This window comes from Pempheris klunzingeri, chromosome 20 (genome assembly GCF_042242105.1).
Source record: "Pempheris klunzingeri isolate RE-2024b chromosome 20, fPemKlu1.hap1, whole genome shotgun sequence".
Classification (NCBI taxonomy): domain Eukaryota; kingdom Metazoa; phylum Chordata; class Actinopteri; order Acropomatiformes; family Pempheridae; genus Pempheris; species Pempheris klunzingeri.
Genome location: NC_092031.1, coordinates 4,013,476 through 4,034,619, shown reverse-complemented (window position 1 = coordinate 4,034,619; position 21,144 = coordinate 4,013,476). Strand labels below are relative to the sequence as shown.

General features: G+C 43.4%; 1 protein-coding gene across 2 annotated transcripts in view; it reads left to right on the top strand.

Annotated features, from left to right (window-relative positions):
- etv4 (ETS variant transcription factor 4) overlaps nucleotides 1–20,798 on the top strand; it is a 29,701-nt gene extending 8,903 nt beyond the window's left edge. The window contains exons 1-9 of one of the 2 annotated variants that reach the window (XM_070851584.1): nucleotides 9,851–9,929; nucleotides 10,377–10,506; nucleotides 11,391–11,573; nucleotides 11,659–12,074; nucleotides 15,203–15,271; nucleotides 16,020–16,067; nucleotides 17,095–17,267; nucleotides 19,081–19,182; nucleotides 20,306–20,798. In XM_070851584.1, the coding sequence (XP_070707685.1) occupies nucleotides 9,872–9,929; nucleotides 10,377–10,506; nucleotides 11,391–11,573; nucleotides 11,659–12,074; nucleotides 15,203–15,271; nucleotides 16,020–16,067; nucleotides 17,095–17,267; nucleotides 19,081–19,182; nucleotides 20,306–20,533 (1,407 nt within the window). In that variant the 5' untranslated portion in view covers nucleotides 9,851–9,871 and the 3' untranslated portion in view covers nucleotides 20,534–20,798. Of the gene's footprint in view, nucleotides 1–9,850; nucleotides 9,930–10,376; nucleotides 10,507–11,390; nucleotides 11,574–11,658; nucleotides 12,075–15,202; nucleotides 15,272–16,019; nucleotides 16,068–17,094; nucleotides 17,268–19,080; nucleotides 19,183–20,305 lie in introns of those variants that run through there. The other variant, XM_070851583.1, reaches the window with a different exon arrangement.
- Nucleotides 20,799–21,144: the final 346 nt, after the last annotated feature.

The following is a 21,144-nucleotide window of genomic DNA, read 5'->3' as shown; positions in this document are numbered from 1 at the left end:
CTTCGGTCTTCATTCATAAAAAAGCCCTACAGTACTACAGATCCCCCCCTCCCTCTCTGACAACCCCCTCCTCTCCAAGTGGATACTCCAAACCCCTCCCTCCCTTCCTGTGTCTGTACAAACTAAGTTGAATTTAAAAATCTGGACAGCCTCGCCCCCTCCCCTTTCCCTTTTTCTCTCTACCTCTCTCTGTTTCTCTCTGCACACACATATTGAGTGTTCCAAGATGTGAACTAATCCAGCGATTTCGGAGCTGTGTGGGACGATTGTTTAGTTTTGTGCCTTGCAGTAATTATATAGGAAGTTGTGGCTATAGAATGCCGTTACAGTGCTTTTTCAGAGAGCAAGTTTAGCAAAGGAGAGAAGGCAAGAAAAGACGAGAGAGGAAGTAGAGGAGAAAAAGAAAAGTATGAACACAGGCTTCTTCAAAATCTGCACCCTCTCTCTGATTTTTATTCAGTCTTTTTCCCTTCTATGGTTCCCCACCATTACATTAAGGTTTTGAAACTACACCTCATCAAATATACTGTTAGGTTTTATTATAGTATACAATGCAGTAGGACTATGTAATTAATTTCTTGATTAATAGTTTGGTCCATAAAATGTCAAAGGTGACATTTTCAAATTGCAAAACCACGAGATCCGGTTTAATATCACACAAGACACAGGGGAAAAAAGCAAATCCCCACAATTGAGAACGTAGAAGTAAGCTAAGTCCTTTTGTTTAAAAAAAAAATGACTTAAATGACTGATCAAGAAATCAGGATAGAAAAAAGGGAGAGGACGAAAAGTGAAGGTTCCAGTGACCCAGCTCTAACCAAATCCTCCCAGCAGTGTCTCTCTGGCTCTGTGTGTTCTGCTTTGTCATGAATTCACAGCCTTCCTCTTGTTTGGGTTGTTTTTCTGGATCAGAACTGGCCCAATCAGGCCCTATTTGGAGCATGGGGCGATGGGGGAGTCAAGCCCCTCCCTCCCCAGCTCCCTCTCTCCCCAAAAGAGAAACATGCAGCTCTGTGTTCTCCGCTTTCCAAAATACAGCTGCTATGCAACAAAGTGAGCAAAAACAGCCAGGTGCCTGCCAGATATGCATGGATAGCGCTCGCTTACCCGCTCTGGGGAGGCGAGGCTTCTTCTTCAGCGCCTGTGTTTGTTGCAGCTTTTTGTTTTGCTTATGAGTAAAATGGTTGATTTCTCTCATGTGAACAGATGATTTCTTTTGACAGCCTCTCATCCACTTACTCAGGCGCACACATAAACACACTCGGCCTGGTGTACACACACACACACACACACACAAACTTCAGCCCTGCAGTTTTATGAATGGGCTGGTTGTGAAAGACTGGCTGAGGCAGCACATTGAGTTACAGGGAGTGAACCTTCATTCATGACATTGGGGGACGTTATTTCACCACTAACAACACCTATGAGAGGTGCAGACCTATTTTTCTGTCATACTTCATCTGACTACAACAACTTTTTCTTGGCTTTTTTTGGGGGGGGGCAAGCATTTCCTGTTGTATCCAGTGAGGATGCATGCTTTTGGTTACTTGCAATCACATCTTTGGTTAATTTTAGAGAGTTTAAGTTGAATTTGTTAAATTGACATTATGATCAGCGAAAAGTTACTGCTAGTTTACAACATTATTCAGTCATCTTTAGTCCATCAAATCCAATGAAAATGGGTTTGTAAAGAGCAGGCATGTAGAGTAATAGGCGTTTAACAGCTTCCAGTGGAGACGTAAAAGCTGTACTTCTGCGTGTTGATTCAGAACAGCCCTGTCAAAGCCAGGGGGGCCGCAGGGATTTGAGCCAGGCAGCACAGCCCGAGTGTCAGCAGCATAGCTTTGTGAATGGACGGCAGTGTGTGTTTTATTATAGGAGAGAGGGGAGGTGTGTGTGGAAGGAAAGGAGAGGGAGTGTGTGTGTGTGTGTGTGTGTGTGTGTGTGTGTGTGTGTGTGTGTGTGTGTGTGTGTTAGTGCATCCCTGTGATGCTCATATGCGTGCCTATGCATTTCTATGGCCGTGTTGGTGTGTTTACTCCGGCAGGACGACTCCGCTTTCTGCAGCTGGAATGTTTTCTCTTTTGAAAGTGAGTACAGACCAAAGAGGGGAACAGATGCTGTGAAGGAGACGGGGCGAGGCCATAAAAATAACAGTAGTTGAATCACTAATAAGAAGACACAAGGAGTGTGTCAGCTGTGCATATGTGCTTGTGATCCAGGCCCGTTGGAACTTCTTGCCTGGTGGAGTATAATCCCAGTTCATTGAAAATTGGACTTTAACGTAGTTTTAGCCATCAATTCAACTGATACTAATAAGAGTACTCACCAAGGTAGTTGGTGAGATCTGGAAATGCAGTGAGAAAAGAAACAACAATTAGTTTTAGCATAATTTTGTCAAAGCTGCGAAAAATGACGGCAAAAACTATGACAATACAACACGAGTAGCAAGAAAGTGGAATTACCCTTTAAGATCTGTTTTTGCTGACCTTTCTTGGCCAACAGTCATACTCAGATCTCACTCCATTTTCCATTTTCATAGTCAATCTCACACACACACACACACACACACACACTACATGTGAGTGGGGGCGGTGGCTGCAGAGGGTGGGGCTATAGTAACCTGCTGACACAGACCAGTAGGTGTGTAGAGCGAGATGAGAGCCAGCGTACGACCGTATCGATCCTCGCTGGTCCAGGAGAGGAGGAGGAGGAGATGGAGGGGGTTGATAGATGACTTGATAGAGATAAAGCACAGATAAATCAGCATGAAGGCAGATAGGGGATGGAGAGGGGTAAGAGCGGGTCAAACGTGCGGTGAAGCATTACGGTTGAGATCGTGATCGTGAACTAAGAGAGGGTGAACGGGAGGGTTAGGGTGGGATGCAGGAAGAGCAGGAAGAACTGTGGATGTGGCATGTGCGCTGATAATTTCAAGTAAGGTGTCTCGGCCTTTTCTGTCGGTTATCTCCTCCTGATAAGGCAGATTTGGCCTGGAACACGCGTAGGGCATGCATGGCCACATGGCCGGACACATAAATGAAACACTGCACGTGCACCGCCCTCCCTCACACCCATGATACCCTGGCGGGCAGTGGGAGCTCATTATATTATTTCAGTTACAGTGTGGGGGTGAATCGATCGCTACATTAAACATTAAGAGGGGACAGCTATATTGGGGGCTGAGGGATTGAGAGTGAGGAGTCAATATTGTGCCAGATTAATTACATCCACCCCTCGCCTGTGACGGGCTGTCCCTCTTGCTGCACATGTCCCGGGACAGCGATGTATTGTATCGGGTCCACTAAACAGCAATGGAGCGGTGAGATTTATGACTGGTCAATGGCCGTTTATAAAAAGCCAACGCGGCACAATTGAAAGTGAAGTGGACAATAGGGAAAACGTGAGATGTCAGAACATTTACCGATTAAAATTGTGGCTCCTTGATGCCACCAGGACTGTGGAAATACGACTATTTCATTTATATTTCTCTTTTACAATATCAGGGTTGTGTAAGTATACTGCAAACTCTAAACGCTTCATGGAAATTTCTATTTTCCTTTCCCCATATCCATACCATAATATTTTTTGTTCTCCTCAATCACACCCTTGCTCAGGCTGAATATCCGTCTCTTCAGGATTGCACAGAGCAGTTATTTATGACACTATAACAAGGCTAAATTAGGACTCTTTGTCCACGGCTGATTCCTCATAGCAATACTGACTGATGTGGAGCTACAGAAAAAGCTGAGTGTACTTGTTCAGACGAGAACATTCCCATCATCTCAGACAAATGCTGCAACCTATTTCCAGTTGTCAAAGGGAAGTGAAACTTTTGATGTTTGCAAAATGTGCTGCCTTTCTCGCGATGGGTGTCATTCAGATTTACATCCTGTTGGCCAACACAACATGATGCATCAAAAATGTTTAACGGCCAACAAAAAAAAATTCAATTTGCGAGTAGGGCCACAGTGCTGTCCCAGCCAATCATCTGTCTCGCTGATACCATTGTACTTTCCATCAATCTCGTTAGGCTCGTTTGGCAGGTATCTGACAACCATTCTTTAAATATTCAAGGAGCCTGAACCATTATCAGATGGGAGAGGACGACCTGTAAATCAGATAGAGCAGACACTAATGGATCCAACACTCCTGGGCTCCCTGAGCACACAGATACTGAAGCCACTCTTGGGCCAGAGGAGGATGAGTTTGTCAGTGCTGGTCAGGCTGCTTTTCTCTCTCTCTCTCCCCTCGTGTCTTCCTGATTGTGCAGTGACCTGAGAAGCGCACACACATGTCCAGCACATGTTTCCATGCACCAGTGGAATGACTGCATACGCTCTGCAGTCGAAACGGTCTAGATCACATTGTATCGCCTCGCTTCCCTTCCCTCTCTCACACTGTACATCTTACTTTCTCTCTTGCTCTGAATTTTTCCGACTGAACTATAACCTACAGAGCTAAAGCCCAGTAAATACATATTTGTTTACCGCATCAAACATAATTATGCCATAGAAATATATATAATGGTGTTAAGTTTAAGTGTTAAGGTGCACAAATACCACTGGATAGCAGTGCAAATATTAAAGTGAAAGACTTCAGATTGTGGACAATCTAATCTAAGTGATCCACTTATTTATAATTATTCTCTATTATTTATTTTGGATGGAGACACATGAACTTCCAGGACATAACTTCCGATGTTGCCTAATAGACAATGTCGTTGTCACTGACATGCGACATAATGTTAAATGTTAAAATGTTCTTTTCATTTGTGTACACAAATTGTTAGACTTCATTCACACAAATACATGTGTAAATGTACAAATTAGCTATGAATCACAGCATAAAACCTAAATGCTTTGTGTTTTTGCTGCACATCCTCTAAGACTTGGAGAGCCAAGTTAACGCTAGCTATGTAGGATAGCTAAGGCTAGCCTCAGCTAAAACAAATCTGTTCTCTCACTTGTTTTCTCTCATTACTGAAAAAAATCATTTGACTGAACGACATCTTGATGATTCAGTTTCAGTTTTTATTCTATGAGAAGAAGGCAGCATCATGAGGAATAATAAAAGTAAATCCGACTTGTCCTGCTAAAAGCTAGCTAGCTAAATAGCCTAGCTTAGCAGATTAGCAGTAAGTGTCATTTAAGCTTCTGCTATTTTGTGCAATGAAGCTACTTTTAAATCACATATTTAATGCTGAATGAATTAGTTTGTAAATCAGTTTACTATCTTGGTATAATTACAACTTAAGACAATGATTTTTGGGGGATCAAACCAGCTGAAAGAGACATAAAGGAATTGAAACGGATCCACTTGTGTCTCAGTTTGGCCAAAACCTTTTAGACCTTTAAACCTATTTTCTCATTTTCATAGAGTAGTCAGAATTGGTTACGCTCTCAGTTTCAAGCTCTGATAAAATCTGATCCTGAGCAGTTTAGAGCCTATAAAAAAAACAAACCCAGAATCTAGAAGTAGCACCCGAACTTGGTCTGAGAAGGCTAAACATACCACAGCGTGCAGAACTTTTAAATTACCATGAAAGTATAGGCTATGTGTAACTTATAATGCATGTGTTGACAGTCAAATACTTTTAAATTACACTGTTGCCTTTCCCTATTACGCCTCCCTCTCACCACAATGGAGCCAAGTATTCAGCTAAACAACTAATGCCATTTGCAACCCATGTGAATCAATATCATCCTTTTTAACCCTTGCAACCATTGTGGCATAATTGGCATTCTTGTTTGTATTGATCCGTCACCACATCGGGGGAGAGAAGCAGGTGTAGCTTGCTTTTAGTGTTCCTCTGCAGCATACTGAGGCCTTCAGCCACTCGCATGTACAATACATACTGTGCGAGATAAGAACCAGATTTCCAGATAGCCCTGAAATGACTCCTCTAAGAGGCTCTTATTTGTACGATTGGACCCATTAAGTGTGTATTTACGTTACGCTCACATGTTCTTCGGTATAGCGAGATCCAGTCGCTGTGTTTGACACTGGGGCTGATGTCCAAGGAGTTATTGTGAGCGAGACGGTCATGTCCTACAGACTTCCAGAGCCTTAAGTCTTGGCCAAGTTGTGCATAAACATCCAATGTAAGACTCTCCAGATCCACTGCTGTCTTCAGATTGGATTTCCCTACACCAGGGCCTTTAATGGTAGGAAACACTCGGTCTAAAATAAGAAGGGGTTCACAGTGAGGTCTAGTCTGCTTGAAACATCTCATTCACAGGTGATGTTAAAACCTTTTTGATTGCTGTGCATGAAAGTTGAATCTCCTGAATTGATGTCCAAACTAAATCTTTTTGCACAAACTGCTGTAGTGCATCTTCGCATCGTGTTTTTTAAGAATTCAATAGTGTTCCCCGACAGGTTCACGCCACCTCCGTATGGCTCAGCTGAGGCCCATTGTGTGTGAGTGTGTATGTATGTGTGGGGGGTGCCATCCCTGCTCCTGCGATTTGTTTGTGGTAGGTGTCTGTTGAATGGGACACCCCCCCCATGTAATGATCCCCCTACTTCCTAAAGCACTCAACCATGACCATCACCTTTCACCCTGCATCCTCCCCCTCTAAAGGCCGACATTTACATATGTAAAAGTCCATCTCCACCCTGCCTTTAGCTGGGGGTCATCTCTATACGTAGCACTCAGAATAGGGAGTGAATGGGAGACGGTGAAGAATACCACAAAATAAGGAATACGACAAGTTTGGAGTGACGAAGAACCCTTTGACCTTAGCAGTTCCGGAGGTGCTGGGAATCTGCAGCGGCCCGCCCAACGCAGAAAGAGAAAGAACTTGCACATAAATATTCACGTATACTTAACTGTGCGCACTTCTGCGTTGTCTCAAAATCGTCTGCTTTACATGTCAGAAACTATTGTGTACCGTGTCTGTCTTTCCACTTCCAAACACCTTTCAGGTTCTTCACACTGTGTGTTTAAGCTCTGGACCCGACCCGACCCCTTGGTGTAGAGAAGAAACTATGAAATATGAGGATCTCTGTGAAGGGATGATGTAACATTTAACAAAGCGGTTAGAGGAGGTCATATTGCCCCAAATAAAAGCAGGAAGAGAAGGGGACCTGAAGAACATAACTCTCTCTGGATCCGTTTACAAGACTGCCACCACCTTATAAACTTTAGCAGCAAATTTGACATCATTTGGACGTGGAGATTAACTGTAACACGCCAGAGAGTTTGTAATAGCTGGTGGAGTCCAGAGTTTGGTTTGAATTAAGGACTTTTCTCAGAACTGGATGTTCGATTAATTCACAAATTCTGTTTTGAGCCACATTGGCAGTGCGGCTTTAGAGATGACAATGGAATATCTGCAATACATATGACTGAAATATCTCAATAACTACTGAATGGATTGCCATTGTTTTTGGCACAGACATCCCTGGTCCCCAGAGGATGAATTCTAATGACACCACTAACTTATCTAGTGAAATATCTCAACATTTACTAGTCTGATTGGCACACAGTTTTGTGACATTCATGGTTCCCAGATGAACCTGAAGTTTCCTTTAGCACCATGAGGTTGAACCAACAACTCCCCCTCCAGATGAATTAACATTCCCATGAGCCTCAGCTTTGCCTTGAGTTCAGTGCTAACTAACAAATGTTTGCACGCTAACACACTTAACTAAGATGGTGAACATGGTTTAAGCATTATACCTGTTAAACATCAGCATTTTAGCGATGACATGAGCCTGTTAGCATGCTGATGTTGGTATTTAGCTCCCAGCTGTGTCTAAAAACAACCTAACAGAGTAGCTAGCATGGCTACAAGTCATTCGGATGTGTTTATTGATCAAAATCATAAGGCACTTTAAAACCTAAGGATCAAAGTGTGCTTATTTTTCTAATTTTCTCTTTGGTTCTTTGATCCATAGCTTTATAAATTAGAGAATTTGTTTGAATTTGTTCATTGGAACATCAGCCATCTCTATCTAATTGGAAACGCATGCAACGCAACTGACAGCAATTACAATCACAGGCAAATACACAAACACAAAAAGCTGTCTGATGCTCATTTACCAGATTAATTAATATTCCAGAAAGGTCACACACACACACACACACACACACACACACCCCTCCATCTACAGCTGACGCCGTTCCCAGGCCGGACTGTTTGAAATGGAACATCCTCATAAACCGAGAGCCACATCAAGGGCAATATTCCTGCCAATCGCATTAGTGGCTCTACTTGGCTGCGCTGTGAGTGGACTTGTGTACACTCTCTGAGGATTGTTTGCAGTTCATGACCATGGCAGAGAAAGGGGGGAATGTCAATAGACAAACACACTAGTATTATCAGAGCGGCAGTCATGTGCCACCCTCTGTGTACCAGCAGACGAGCTGTCGGGAGACTTAGAGGAGGCTGGAATCCCATCGCGTCTGTCTGGGAAATCTGGGTAAATGCTCTCTAATCCTGTTGATCCTCTGCTAAAGCCAACACTTCCTCACCTGCCTGCCTGCCATGGGAGAGTGAGTACAGACCAAAAATAGGAAGGTTTTGATGATGAGCAGCGTTTTTTTAGACTAAGTTTATCGTTTTAAACACTCTCAGTCGAGGTCAAACTGGTTCAAGTGAAACGAACGTCTGAGCAGCAACAGGAGAGAATTTCTGCTTTTTATTCAAAGCAGAAATACCAAAAGAATCCTTACATTTCTTACATTTCAAACAAAATGAAGTAGGTGTATATGACTGACTCATTCACTGTCTCATTCAGAATACTACGACTTGTAATATATATAAAAAGAGGAAAATTAACCTAAAGCTGCGGCTAACAGGTATTTTCCTTATCAACATACTTGTTTTGATTAAACAAAATACAGATAACTGTTTTTAAGTGAGTCTATAAATTGTGGGAAAATACTGAAATATCTAAAATAATCTTGATTCATTTTTCTGGTTTACATCTTTGTACATTTGGAAAATAAAATCATCACATTTGAGAAGCAGGAATCCAGTGAATGTTTGGTATTTATTAGGGTCTAAATTTTGTTGATTAACTTTTCTATCAATCGACACTAAATTCTTTGCTTTTTATTCCAACAACAGTTGTTAAATATTTACTTTCAACCAACTTCCGCAGTTTTAAGCTTTGAAAATGCAGCGTGACAGCAGATAGTTGAGGCTTTGTGGTTTATGTCACTGTTATCTTTTCTCACTTTTTATCCACTTTCCTTCTCTCGCCTTACTGGAGCAGCCATCTCTGGCCTTTTTCAGTCAGCCAGGCATTTTTCTTTCTCCCTCTTTTTTTGTGAATGGACGACGGTATGTAATTACCTGGGCTGAGCTTTCAGTGTGGCCTGCTCCGTCAGCTCCACACCCACTGCACACACACACACACACACACACACTTTTACGCACACACCCACGCACATTCACAAGCGAATGCATAGATACAGACCTGAGATTACAAACACACACACGAATGCACACTCTCACCCTCATGCAGACACGCACACACATAAATACAGGCCTCCCCAGCTGGAAGTGCACAGCTGCTGCTGTTTACCCTGTTGGGACCAGAAAAACATCCTGTACAGTTCTCCGGGTGAAAACCTCCCCTCACATAATAAACACAAGCCCTCGGCACAGTTTGAAGCTCCACTTTGGGTGGTTTCTGTGGCCATTAAGGCAAAGGTCCCCTCCAGCAGTCCTGCTTGATAGACAGACAGCTTGGTGTGCAGGAGATGGAGCCGATGCCTTTAGGGAAGCGTGAAAATGTTACTAAAGTTTTTATTTTAATTTTGAGGGAATATCTGTCACTATCAGATTGTCAAGCTCTGTCTGTTCATTTCACATTACTCAAAGGCAAAAGCTTACAAGCGAGAGCCAACATCTGGATGCCAATAGGAAAGAATGCCAAGGCGCAGAATCGGTGTATACTCTGTTCTAACAGAGGTGTGACATTTGCTTTCATCAGTCCACAGACATCTCTCTGGCCCGTAGAGTTGTTTAGCTTTAAGCTTGACTTTGACAGAGGAAGTTTTGGCTGCTGTTGTGTCTGGAAGAGTGAAGAAAAGTGGGCGAGGACACTTTGGGCTTCCAAATGACTGCTGGAATGCAGTCGTGTGTGAGCGTGTGTGTTTTTGTGTGCCTGCTCTCCTCAGTGTGTATGTAAATGTGTGTTTATACGTGTCTGTCTGCTGCCCTGCGTTCTGCAGCTGACAGTCACTTAAGCATTTTGGCTGGCACGGAAAAGAGATTCCTGCATAGACAGAAGTATTTGCCTTTGAGCTTAACAACAGTAGTATCGGGGCAGGGCTGAATGAGAAAAAGAAAATACAAAGCCAGACATATGTGTGTGTGTGTGTGCCAACTCTCATCTCTGTTTACTGTTTCTTGTAGCGGTGGCATTTCACAGCCCTCCGGTCACTATCAAGAAGGAACCGCAGAGCCCGGGCTCCGACCCCAGCCAGTCCTGTAGCCACAAGCAGAACTTCAGCTACCCCAGTGGAGAGCAGTGCCTTTATGCCAGGTATCTTCAGGTTCTTTTAACACAGTCCCTTTACCTTCGTGTTTCAAAGGGCCAGTGCACCCAAATTATAAAACAAAAAACATATTTTCTTATTACTTCCAGTGGGATCTAGTCGTGCAGATGGTTTTGGTGTATTTGTCCAGGTTTTTTTTATATCTGTCGCCAAAGAAAATGAAGGCGAATGGGATATTGGCTGTGGAGTTCATAGCAGAGATAAATGGAAAAAATTCAAAAAGTCAACATCAAGTCTCAGAGACGGATATCTCAAAACAAATGAAGCCAAAACCATCTGCTCGGCTAGATATCACTAAAGATAGGTAGGTTTTTTTTGGTAATTTGGCTGGACCGACCATTAGAGAATGTGTTATTGTTAAAATTACAATGTGATTAACTTCTGTGTGGAACCATAAATGACTTTGGCTGCTCATCTGTTCTCTGTTTTGGTGGAAGAGGTTTGTCATTCCTCCTTTTCATTCTCCTCTGTGCCAAACTTCCTTGAAGTTTTCTTTTTAGCTTATTTGGAGCTTTTTTTTTTTTATTATCAAACATTTAAAATGTTATTATGGTGCTGATAAATAAACTGATTTATTGGCTCCCTGTATATTTACTGACATATTTTCTTATCAAGGACAGAATAAATGAAACAATAATTATTTTACCATTTTCAACACCAGCTGTACAGTCCTGGGTGGTCAGATGGTCCAGCACTGGTCATGCATAAGTCAGCACACTGACCACATGCTATTGACGACCAAACCCCCCACCATTAGTTCTGTATGTTGTATTGACTGAAAAAACTAGTAAAACTAGCATCCTTCCCAACTACCACCCTGTTGTATTTCTGCATGGCTGCATTTCCTCATGAGTGTGTTCATGATTTACAGTGCCTATGAGCAGAAAAGGGCTGCAGGAGGAGCCAAGACCTCCTGCCCAGGGACCCCCATGTCTCCAATGCAGCAGCATTACTCCCCGAAACCTGCGACGGCCGGACGGCCTGACGCTGGCTACATGAACCCTGCTGCCACCTCCCAGCCACTGCCCAGCAACAGTTACCCCATAAACACCAGGTGACACACCGTCACGTCTACGCAGCAGCTGTGATTGACATTTTCTATTGGATCTTGAAATGAGCCGTTATGTGTCATGTCTCAGTTCCAGGTATCAGGGCCCTTCAGGAGACCCCATGTGCCCCCAGTTCCCACCACCAGGGCAGGCCTATCAGCGCATGCCATCTGCCCCAGCGGGACACGGCGGCAGTGGGGCTGGTGGAGGCGGGGGTGGAGGGCCAGGAGGTGGAGGTGGCGGTAGTGGGGGTGGAGGTTATCATCGGCAGCACTCCGACCCCTGCATGCCCTACTTGCAGCAGAGCTTTAAGCAAGAATACCTGGACCCGTTGTATGAGCGGGCAGCTCACATGGCAGGGCCTGGGCACGGGAGCGGACCTGGACCAGGACACGGGCATGGACCTCACCCCCACCCACATCCACACTCACACCCGCACCCACACAGGTTCCCACCAGCCCACATGATGGTGAAGCAGGAGCCCACAGACTACACCTACGAACCTGGTGAGTGATACAGAATAATATCACCATATTTAAGAACTATGATATGAGTCTAAAACAATTGTCATCAAACGTTCCCAGGCCCAAAGACATTTTAACAATGATACAACACAGAGCAGAGCAGCAAATTCTCACATTTAAGGGACTGAATGATTTAACGATTGGCAAAGTTACTGATGATTAATTTTCTGTAGACTGAAAAAAAGACTTTTATTTCCAAACTATGAGTGGTTAGCATGCATTTTATCATTTAATAGTGCGGCAAGCACAGTCTGTACCTGTGAACGGAAACTAGGAACACTGACAATGGTTATTTATTAGGGATATTTTTCATTGCAATCTGCCTCAAAGAAGTCCGTTTGACGGCAGACCCTTCCCAGTGTGCAGAGCTAACTCAAGAACAAAATGTCCAAAAGACAAACAAACTTCTTCACTGTATCTCGACTCCTACCCGACTCCCTCCCTGCCTCTAAAACTCCTCCTTTCAACTCTCTGACACTTTGCGAAGAGAAGGAAAAAAAGTGTTTTTTTTTCTGCTGCAGCTACACTCCTCCCTTCTCCCTCCCTCCCTTCTCCCTCCCTCCCTCCGCTGCTCTCTGTGAGAGAGGCAGAGGAATTTCATTGAGAAAATGGAGGGCACTGGAAAGACTAGAGTCCCTGGTGGAGTGCTCCAGGGTTTCAGGTTGCACCAGCGGCTTCCTTTTTCTGCAGGCAGATGAACTCATAATGGAAAAATGAGCGTGGCCGCAGTAACCTGAACCGCTCACTGGCTGGGCTTTGGGAGAGGGTGAGGGGAGGGAGTGGTAGGGGTGGGGGGGTAAGGGGTGGGGTAGCCAGCTCAGGCACTTAAACAACAAGCTCCACCACTGGAGAGCACAGAAACCAGCTCCTCTGCTTGCCTCTCTGAATTTAAAACAACAAGGAGTGGGAAATATAACACTCCACATACACTGTGTCCTCATTCACCCGTATTAAAGCTGCTATAGGAGTTGGAGCATAAAAAGCTATTGTTGAGATTCCCACAGGTCCCACATGGACATTAGTGGATGGCTACAAAGCCTCCCCTCCAGCGCTGAAACCAGCATACTTTATGCATAATACATTTTTTTTTTTTTTAAAAAGCGTCCTAATTCCTTTCACTCTCTGTTTTTATACTCGCACCTTTGATGGGGGGGGACCGGAAAAATACTGACAAGCAATCGCACAACCTTGAGAGAGAAAGACGGAAAGTACAAAAGGATGTTTTTTCTGTGGATAACTGCTGGGGGGGAGGAGAAAGTTGAATTTGGTGGGGTTTCCTCACAAGTCTCTCTGATATGAGTTTGACCAACTGCAGGAGCTGATCCGACCTAAAACATCAGAGTTTATCATTCTTTTGTAGACAGTTACACAATACACCACACTTCTCATGAGATAACGCAGTGACAAATTTCACTCCATCCTCTCCGTCTACCCTCCTTGGGCACAGCCTCTCAATGAACTGTGTCTAGAATTGTGTGTGTGAAGGCATAAAATAACACATTCATTTGTGAAAGGGAATTAGTAATGGGATTTCAGGTAGTCTTTAAAAAAAAAAATCTAATTAAAAACATCAGTTTGTAAGATAAATCCTTAATCCTGCACAATTTCAACGGAGTAATGTAAATTTAATTTGCAGACACAGTAAAAATGTTGTTTATTTCAGGCAGTTAATTGGATAATTTGTGCTCAAGAGCTTTTGAATGAAAGCATCCTGCAAATAAACATAGGCATTAATATGGTTTACAAAGGCAACACTGCTTAATTGCCTTCAATGATCTCTGTTTATTTGCTGCTGATTTATAATGCCTTCCAGTTATGGTCATTTAATTGAAACACAGTGCGTCCCAAATTCCAAGGTCATGGGCATGTAATGGGAATAAGGTAATGGAGCACATAAGAGAGGTGTACTGAAGTAAACGGTGTGTAAAGACAACAACACCTGTGTTTTCTTTTAATGGGAACAATGGAAGCCAAATGCCACAGGTCTATAGTCTTATTCTAAAAGCAAGCTTGAGAATCAGACTCCTAGTTTCACATACAAATGGCCATTCCATCGCTTAATCACTGCTATTGTCTTGCATGAAAGACACAAAATGGTCATGCCACTCGGTGCACAATTAACCCCGGTGCTCTCACACCCAATCTACCCATCACTCCCTGGTGGGAGCCTGCCATTGCTGGCAGACGTATTATTTACAGTATGATCGAGTGCTGCTGCCCCAGAATGGAGGGTTTGATTTTCCCCAATGGCATCTTATCACAGTCACAGTGCTGCAGCTGCATTCCCTGGGAGTGAGTCACAGCCAGAGCCAGAGGCAAAGAGCTGCACCTTTCTGTTTTTATGCTCCTGCTTGTCTCCTTCATACAGTTGACACAGTCTAAAAACAGAAACGCATAAAAGAAGAGTGAGAGACGCACCTTTCTGTGCATGGACAACCAAAACAAAACCTCCAAAACATACAAACACACACAAAGGAGAGCGGAACAGTTACAGGATGTGGAGCACAAAACTTTTAGCAGCACTCCTCAGATTGCGGAACTCATTATATCATAAATGTGCGTTACAAGTGTTCCAACTTGCAGAGAATTTAGCTTGAAGGCATATGCGGAGAAATTTGAAATCTATTTCAGTCAGTCGGTGATGTGCAGAGATAAAGTGCAGACATTGTATACTGTGGCACTTTTCTCGTCTGGTGAAGGTGCTTGCTCATGGCCTAAAAATACCAGCAGAGACAAGAGAAGTGATATGATAAATGCAGCATTCGTCCTTGCAATGCTCAGGGCGATCACACTAAATATCCATACAACACACCCACTTTCTCAAGCTGACATCAGCTTAGCAAGCATGCGAGGAAGTACGTTTGAGTAAATGTGATCATGAAGTTGAGCAAATAAAAACCCAAAGTGCGTATTCTTCAACAGTTAACCCCTTGTGAGCAATTTACTCTACGCAGTCTGATTCTCTGTTTCTGGGCCAATTGATTCCGTTTTTTTTCAGAGGATGGATGGATGGACGGAGATTTCTCGTATCGCTGTGTTTGGGTTTATCAATGTTATGTTGTTGAAATAAACACAATTTTGACCTCTAGCTGTTTGTGTCCCTGCTACAGATGTGCCTGGATGTCCCTCAATGTACCACCACAATGAGGGCTACCCAACCCCCCAGCACAGCAATGAAGGTAACATCATTTTTTTTGCATTTGCTTTTCAACTTTTACCGTGATGACCTTCATATTTTGCCCCTTTTTAGAGGCCTCTGCTAAATTATAGCTGTTATTCAGTAGAAGGAATCGCAGTAATGTCAATACTGTATTTGCACGTTTCTCATCCTCTCCTCTCCGATGCTTTATCTACATCGAGCCTTCGCTGGTTAGAGCTCTGCGGTCATTGGCTAACCAGCGTAGAGTGTCTGTGTTTCCATTGGCTAACCAGCGGTGTGTCTATGTTTCCATTGGCAGAGGCTCTTGCCTCACCCCTGCCTCAAGAATCCCTGAATAAACATAACTCCTGGAAAAAGAGCACCATTTCCCCAGTAAAAAAGGAAGAAAATCCTTCCCTTCACTCTCATTGTTTGTTACACCATTTTGGATAATTCAAATTCCTATTCACTGGTTATGTTGAGCATATAAGAGCTTTAGAATCACTCCTACAGGCCCTAAACTCACCCTAAAACTGTGAGCAAAGATCCAAGTCTCTTTCGAATGTCTCCAATGGGAAATCCTCTGCTTTTACAGAACTAGACCAGAGCACTTCACCAACAGGCAGAGTACACACTTATTGGCTTAACGTTATTCAATGCGTGAATAGATCCTTGTATTTTGTTGGGATGGTATTCAAAGCTTGGCACAGATCCCACATGAACAACCCAGTTGTGCTAAGATCAAGGCCCCTTGAAACTCTTAACACAATTCTCCCTTTGTCTCGCAGGCTATCTGTTTGAAAATGACTCCCGTGTGGTTCCAGAGAAGTTCGAAGGTGAGCCTGCTGTGCCCATAATCCCTCTGCATTCACACACAATTTCATTTGCACACCAGCAATCCACTTGGCGAGGTGCGAGCTGGGTGACAGCGGGTATAGGAGAGAAACACTAGCCATACAGTCACCCACTTCAATCTCTATACCTGCCCTGTCCTCTTATATTGACGTCAGGGAGCCTTGTGTAAGAGGTACATGGGTCTTTATGCACTCAGCTTAGTTAGTGGGTTTGGTTTCTGCACACACACGATGTAGGGCTCCTCTGACACGGTGAGAAAAGAGACGGGCAGTTTCTCATGGTGTTGGTGGTGTTTGTGATTGACGCTAAAGGAGATTGAGTGAAGAGCCCGAGGGTGTCAGCACTGGTTGAACCAGCGAAGTGTGCAAGTTCTGTGAGAGACAATGGAAGTAACTTAGCCGCTCTTCTCGTGTTCCCACACTTGTGTACGACATATCCAGTAACCGGTAAACAATTAAGAACCAAACAAGAATGAGTGTCCATGTGCCTGCATTTTTCTTTATATTCATAGTTTTTATGTCTGTCCAAACTAGTATGCCTCTTCTTCTTGCTTTTAAACATCTTTGGTGGTCTGCATTATCCAAAAACCCTAAAAAATATTCCTATTCCTGTCGCAACTAAACACACTGCTGCCATTTTTGATAAGCTTTTGTTAATGAGCATTTCATTCGGTTTACGTCAGTATGCAAACATGAAACATCAAGATTAGACGACCAGCTGATGTACCAGCCCCACTAGAAGTCAACAAGTTCTACCTTGTTTGTGCATGTGATATAAGACCCATTTTAGATCCTAATTTAAGGGTTGAATCTCAACGGTCTGATGCAGATTGATGTGTTGAAAATATATTAAATATGAAAAGAAACTTGACATGGGATAAACCATAGTGCAATTAAAGTTATAAAGACGTTCGCGCTGGTCAGGTGCAGTAATTCCTGGGTCATTGGCAATACACTGATCGAAGCCCATATTCATGCTGACCTCTTGTCTCTTTTCTCCTTGTTCCAGGTGAGGTGAAGCAGGAGGGGGGTGGTGTTTTTCGCGAGGGCACACCTTACCAGCGCCGCGGCTCTTTGCAGCTTTGGCAGTTCCTTGTGGCCCTGCTGGACGACCCGGGCAACGCCCACTTCATCGCGTGGACCGGCCGCGGCATGGAGTTCAAACTCATTGAACCTGAAGAGGTACTTCTGAAATCTATCTTAAAAGTTCTGCCTTTCCAGACAACATGAACGGGACAATGTTGTGTCCAAGCAGCAGGAGTAGAGGATAAATTACAGTATTTTAAAACACACAAAGCAATCTGATCCTTCACTCTATTGGGAGTCATGAGTAACATTTATAGATGGGGGGGACCAATGTAGCTGTGATATCAGCTTTAGATCTCTAAAGGGACATTCTGATGTTTGGGTTTACAGCTTACACACACTCTTACTGGAGCCAACAAGTCCAGACTGCTGTCAAACAGGCAAATACAGCCACTAACATAACTCAAGATATTTTAATTAATCTAATCATGTTTTGTTAGAAACTGAATTTAGGTTTTGAAAGAGAAGATGGTGCTTTTTGAATTGACTTCACTACAGTCTTTACAGCAGCCCATAATGGTAGAGCATTTTAAAAGCCATGGAAAGCATTAACATACTTTTTGCAACAAACTCAGCCATGAAAACGTGACTCAGAGTATTGTTGAATATGACCTCCACAGTATTTAGACCACAGCATCTTCCTATTACAACTGTAGTTAGTTTTAGCACTTTAAATATCATTTAAAACGCATCAGCACTATTTTTAGGCGGCATTACTGTATGGCCTTATCCACCGATAGTTGAGAAGTGCTGATAGAGATCATGACATTAATATAAATCAGATAAGGATGGCACAGGATTTATTCTCGGAATGAATTTATGTTAGCAGGGTTTTAAGGCGCTACCTAGATTAGAGCGATCAGAAGTGAGATTTGGCCACTTTCCTAGCAGGTCTATTCTCTGATCCATCTTCCATTAGTCCCCCATTCATTATTCAACACATGAAACACTGGATTGATAGATGAAGGACGAGCGCTATCATGGAATCATCCAACACCCCCGTACACTCTCACCTCCTCGCATTTCTTTAGTCGAGACATTTTTTGCGATGTTTAAGTCTGCAATTTGATTGGACGCACCAGACAGCGTCCATTTAGGTGGGCCCAAACACGGGTAGGTCTATACCGTGTTTTCCATTATCTTTTTACTGTACATTAAAAATGAATGGGGAAAGAGTTTTACAAGAGCAATTAGAGCTGAGAGCACACTCAGAGATCAAACAGGGCTGCTGGCTTGATGGCCACGGTGGGATACAACCTGTCTCTTCCTGAGTCATGAATCTCAGTGTCTCCCTTCCCCCCCTCCAGCATTGCAGTTTCGCGCACTGTCTCAGATATTGGTTAACAAAGATCGTTCACTGTCGCAAAGACATTTGATTTACTTCCCCTTGCCTGCGTGGGGTTGTGAGGCACTAATTTTCTATCAGTTAGTTAGTAGTCTCTCGTCAGCTGAGAGTTCAATTTTGGGTTGAGAGTATATTTCATGGCCTGCCTCTGACAACCAGCCATGACTCCTATTTCACTGCGAACACTGTGGGACTCTGGTTGCATTCAAGTGGTAATGGGTTACATAAAAAGGAAGTGAATCCACATGTGGGGACTCGCCCTGGTCTTGGCATGTTGATGCTGTTGTTTTTAAGAGCAGAGAGGTCTTTGACTTGCCACCGAGGACACCTAGTGGGCTCAGCGTCGAAACACACACACAACTGTGTCTAATTATGATTCTGGGAATATGAAGTTGAGGGGAAAAAAAAAAAAAAACCTGCTGAGACAAACGATTCTCCTCTGTTGACGTGTCATTCGAGGAAGGTTGAATTCTTAAGCCTTTCAAAAGCATGCAAATAACCACTCACCTTTAAATGAACTATACCAGAGGTATAACCACTGCCACTTCTTTTTTCTGCCCTCAGGTCGCCAGGCTGTGGGGCATGCAGAAGAACCGTCCAGCCATGAATTATGACAAGCTCAGTCGCTCTCTGCGCTATTACTATGAGAAGGGAATCATGCAGAAGGTACAGCAGGCACTCTTTCTTATTATAGTAAATTAATTTGACATACTATAGTCTCTGGTTAATTTATTGTACAGTGTTCTTATTAACACCCTTCATATAGAGTTTTTAAGATGAGACTAATGGCTTTCAATAATTAACTAATGCTTTATAGATCAGTCATAAGCTGTGGTGTTCATCTTCCTTTAGCATTGCTCAAAAAGGTTTTACAACAATCGTATATAGATCTACGAAAATAAATGTCAATTATTCACCATTACAAAGGCAGAAGTCATAATTTCTAAAAGTGGGCCTCATTAGAAAGTGGTACTACAGCATGAGTAGTGATGTGGTACTACATAAATAGACCTGGTCTAGTTATCCTACTGCGAATACAGAAGGTAACCTTCGCAAACATCCATCATATCATCTATACCGCTTATCCTTTCGGGGCCGGAGCCAATCCCAGCTGACAAGGGCGAGAGGCAGGTTACACCCTGGACTGGTCTCCAGTCAGTCGCAGGGCTCCTTAGCAAACATGAAAGACTATAATATCAAGAAAGAGAACACACTGAATTGAAGAACTGATCTTTGTAAAGCTTTTCTAATCAGACAGAGCCGATCATTTCATTTAATCGTATCGCCAATTCACAACAGGTGTTATCTCAAGATGCTTTCCATAAAGAGCAGGTCTAGACCAAACTCCTTAATTAAGAGAGAGACCCAACGATTCAAGAATTCAAAATGAAGGAGTCCAAGAATCCATGAACAAGCATCAAGATACATAAAACATTTATCTCTGGCAATGTGAGAAAAGGCATATGTGAAGCTGGGTTGCAGTGGCGTGTATGCAAGTCAAATTAAATGCTTATTAATCCCAGTAAATCACCACCAATCATGGGTGAGTAACTTGTCAGATGATAACTGGGTCACAGAATCTCCTCCTCTTCTGTGGTGCAGATCTGATCACGTACTAGACAACTAAACAGAGAAACCAGTCCATTTAATGAACACATAAGACTTGGGCCGGTCAAAGATTTGTTACCCACCTACTGTTTAAGTCTGCACGCCTGTAAAAAAGACAGTTGAATGTGCTTTTTCCCCCATATATGTTCCTACTTGACTGAAGCCATTCCCTGTTCTCCAGGTGGCGGGGGAGCGCTATGTTTACAAGTTTGTGTGTGAGCCCGAGGCCCTCATCTCCCTGGCCTTCCCAGACAATCAGCGACCCAGCCTGAAGGCAGAGTTTGAGCGCTACGTCAACGAGGAGGACACGGTGCCCCTGTCCCACCTGGATGAGGGAGTGCCCTACACCACGGAACAAGCCCCCCAAAACATGGGCCCTCAGCCCTACTCCAAAGGCTACATGTACTAAAGCCAGCCCCCACCCTCCCTCTTTTCTCCCCCACCTTCAGAAATCATCTTGTTGTACCAACCCATCATCATACACACCCTGAGACCCATGCACCTCTTGCACATGCCCACCCCATCCACTTGTATATAAGGCTATGGTGTTTTTGTTTTAAATTAATCTCATTAGGGATTTTTTTTTGTTTTGTTTTTAAGAGCTGCATTCCTCTCACATCTGAGGCCTATTCAATCCATAAACATGACCTGTGGTTGAAAAGATTGCTTAATAAATACCCATAATAATAACCAAACTGAAGTCCAGACTGTTCTTTCCTGTGTCGCAGGAGTCCTCTGTTAAGAGCGAGGAAGTTTATGGTGGGCGAATAAACTGATCCTAACGGTACTAGAAAACAGGAGGAAACAGCTGGCCTCATTTTTACACTTTGGTGTGAGTGTTTTGTGTCCTTGCGTTAAAGCTAAGCTAATAAAGCTGCTGGTATTGTACTGCCATGAGAGAGAGAGAAAGCCAAAGCTAAACATCACCTTCAAGTTCTCCGAAAAGACAAAAAGCAAAGTAGCACGCTTCCCAGAATGTCGGACTATCCCTTAAATCGGAAAAACAATATTTGACCATTT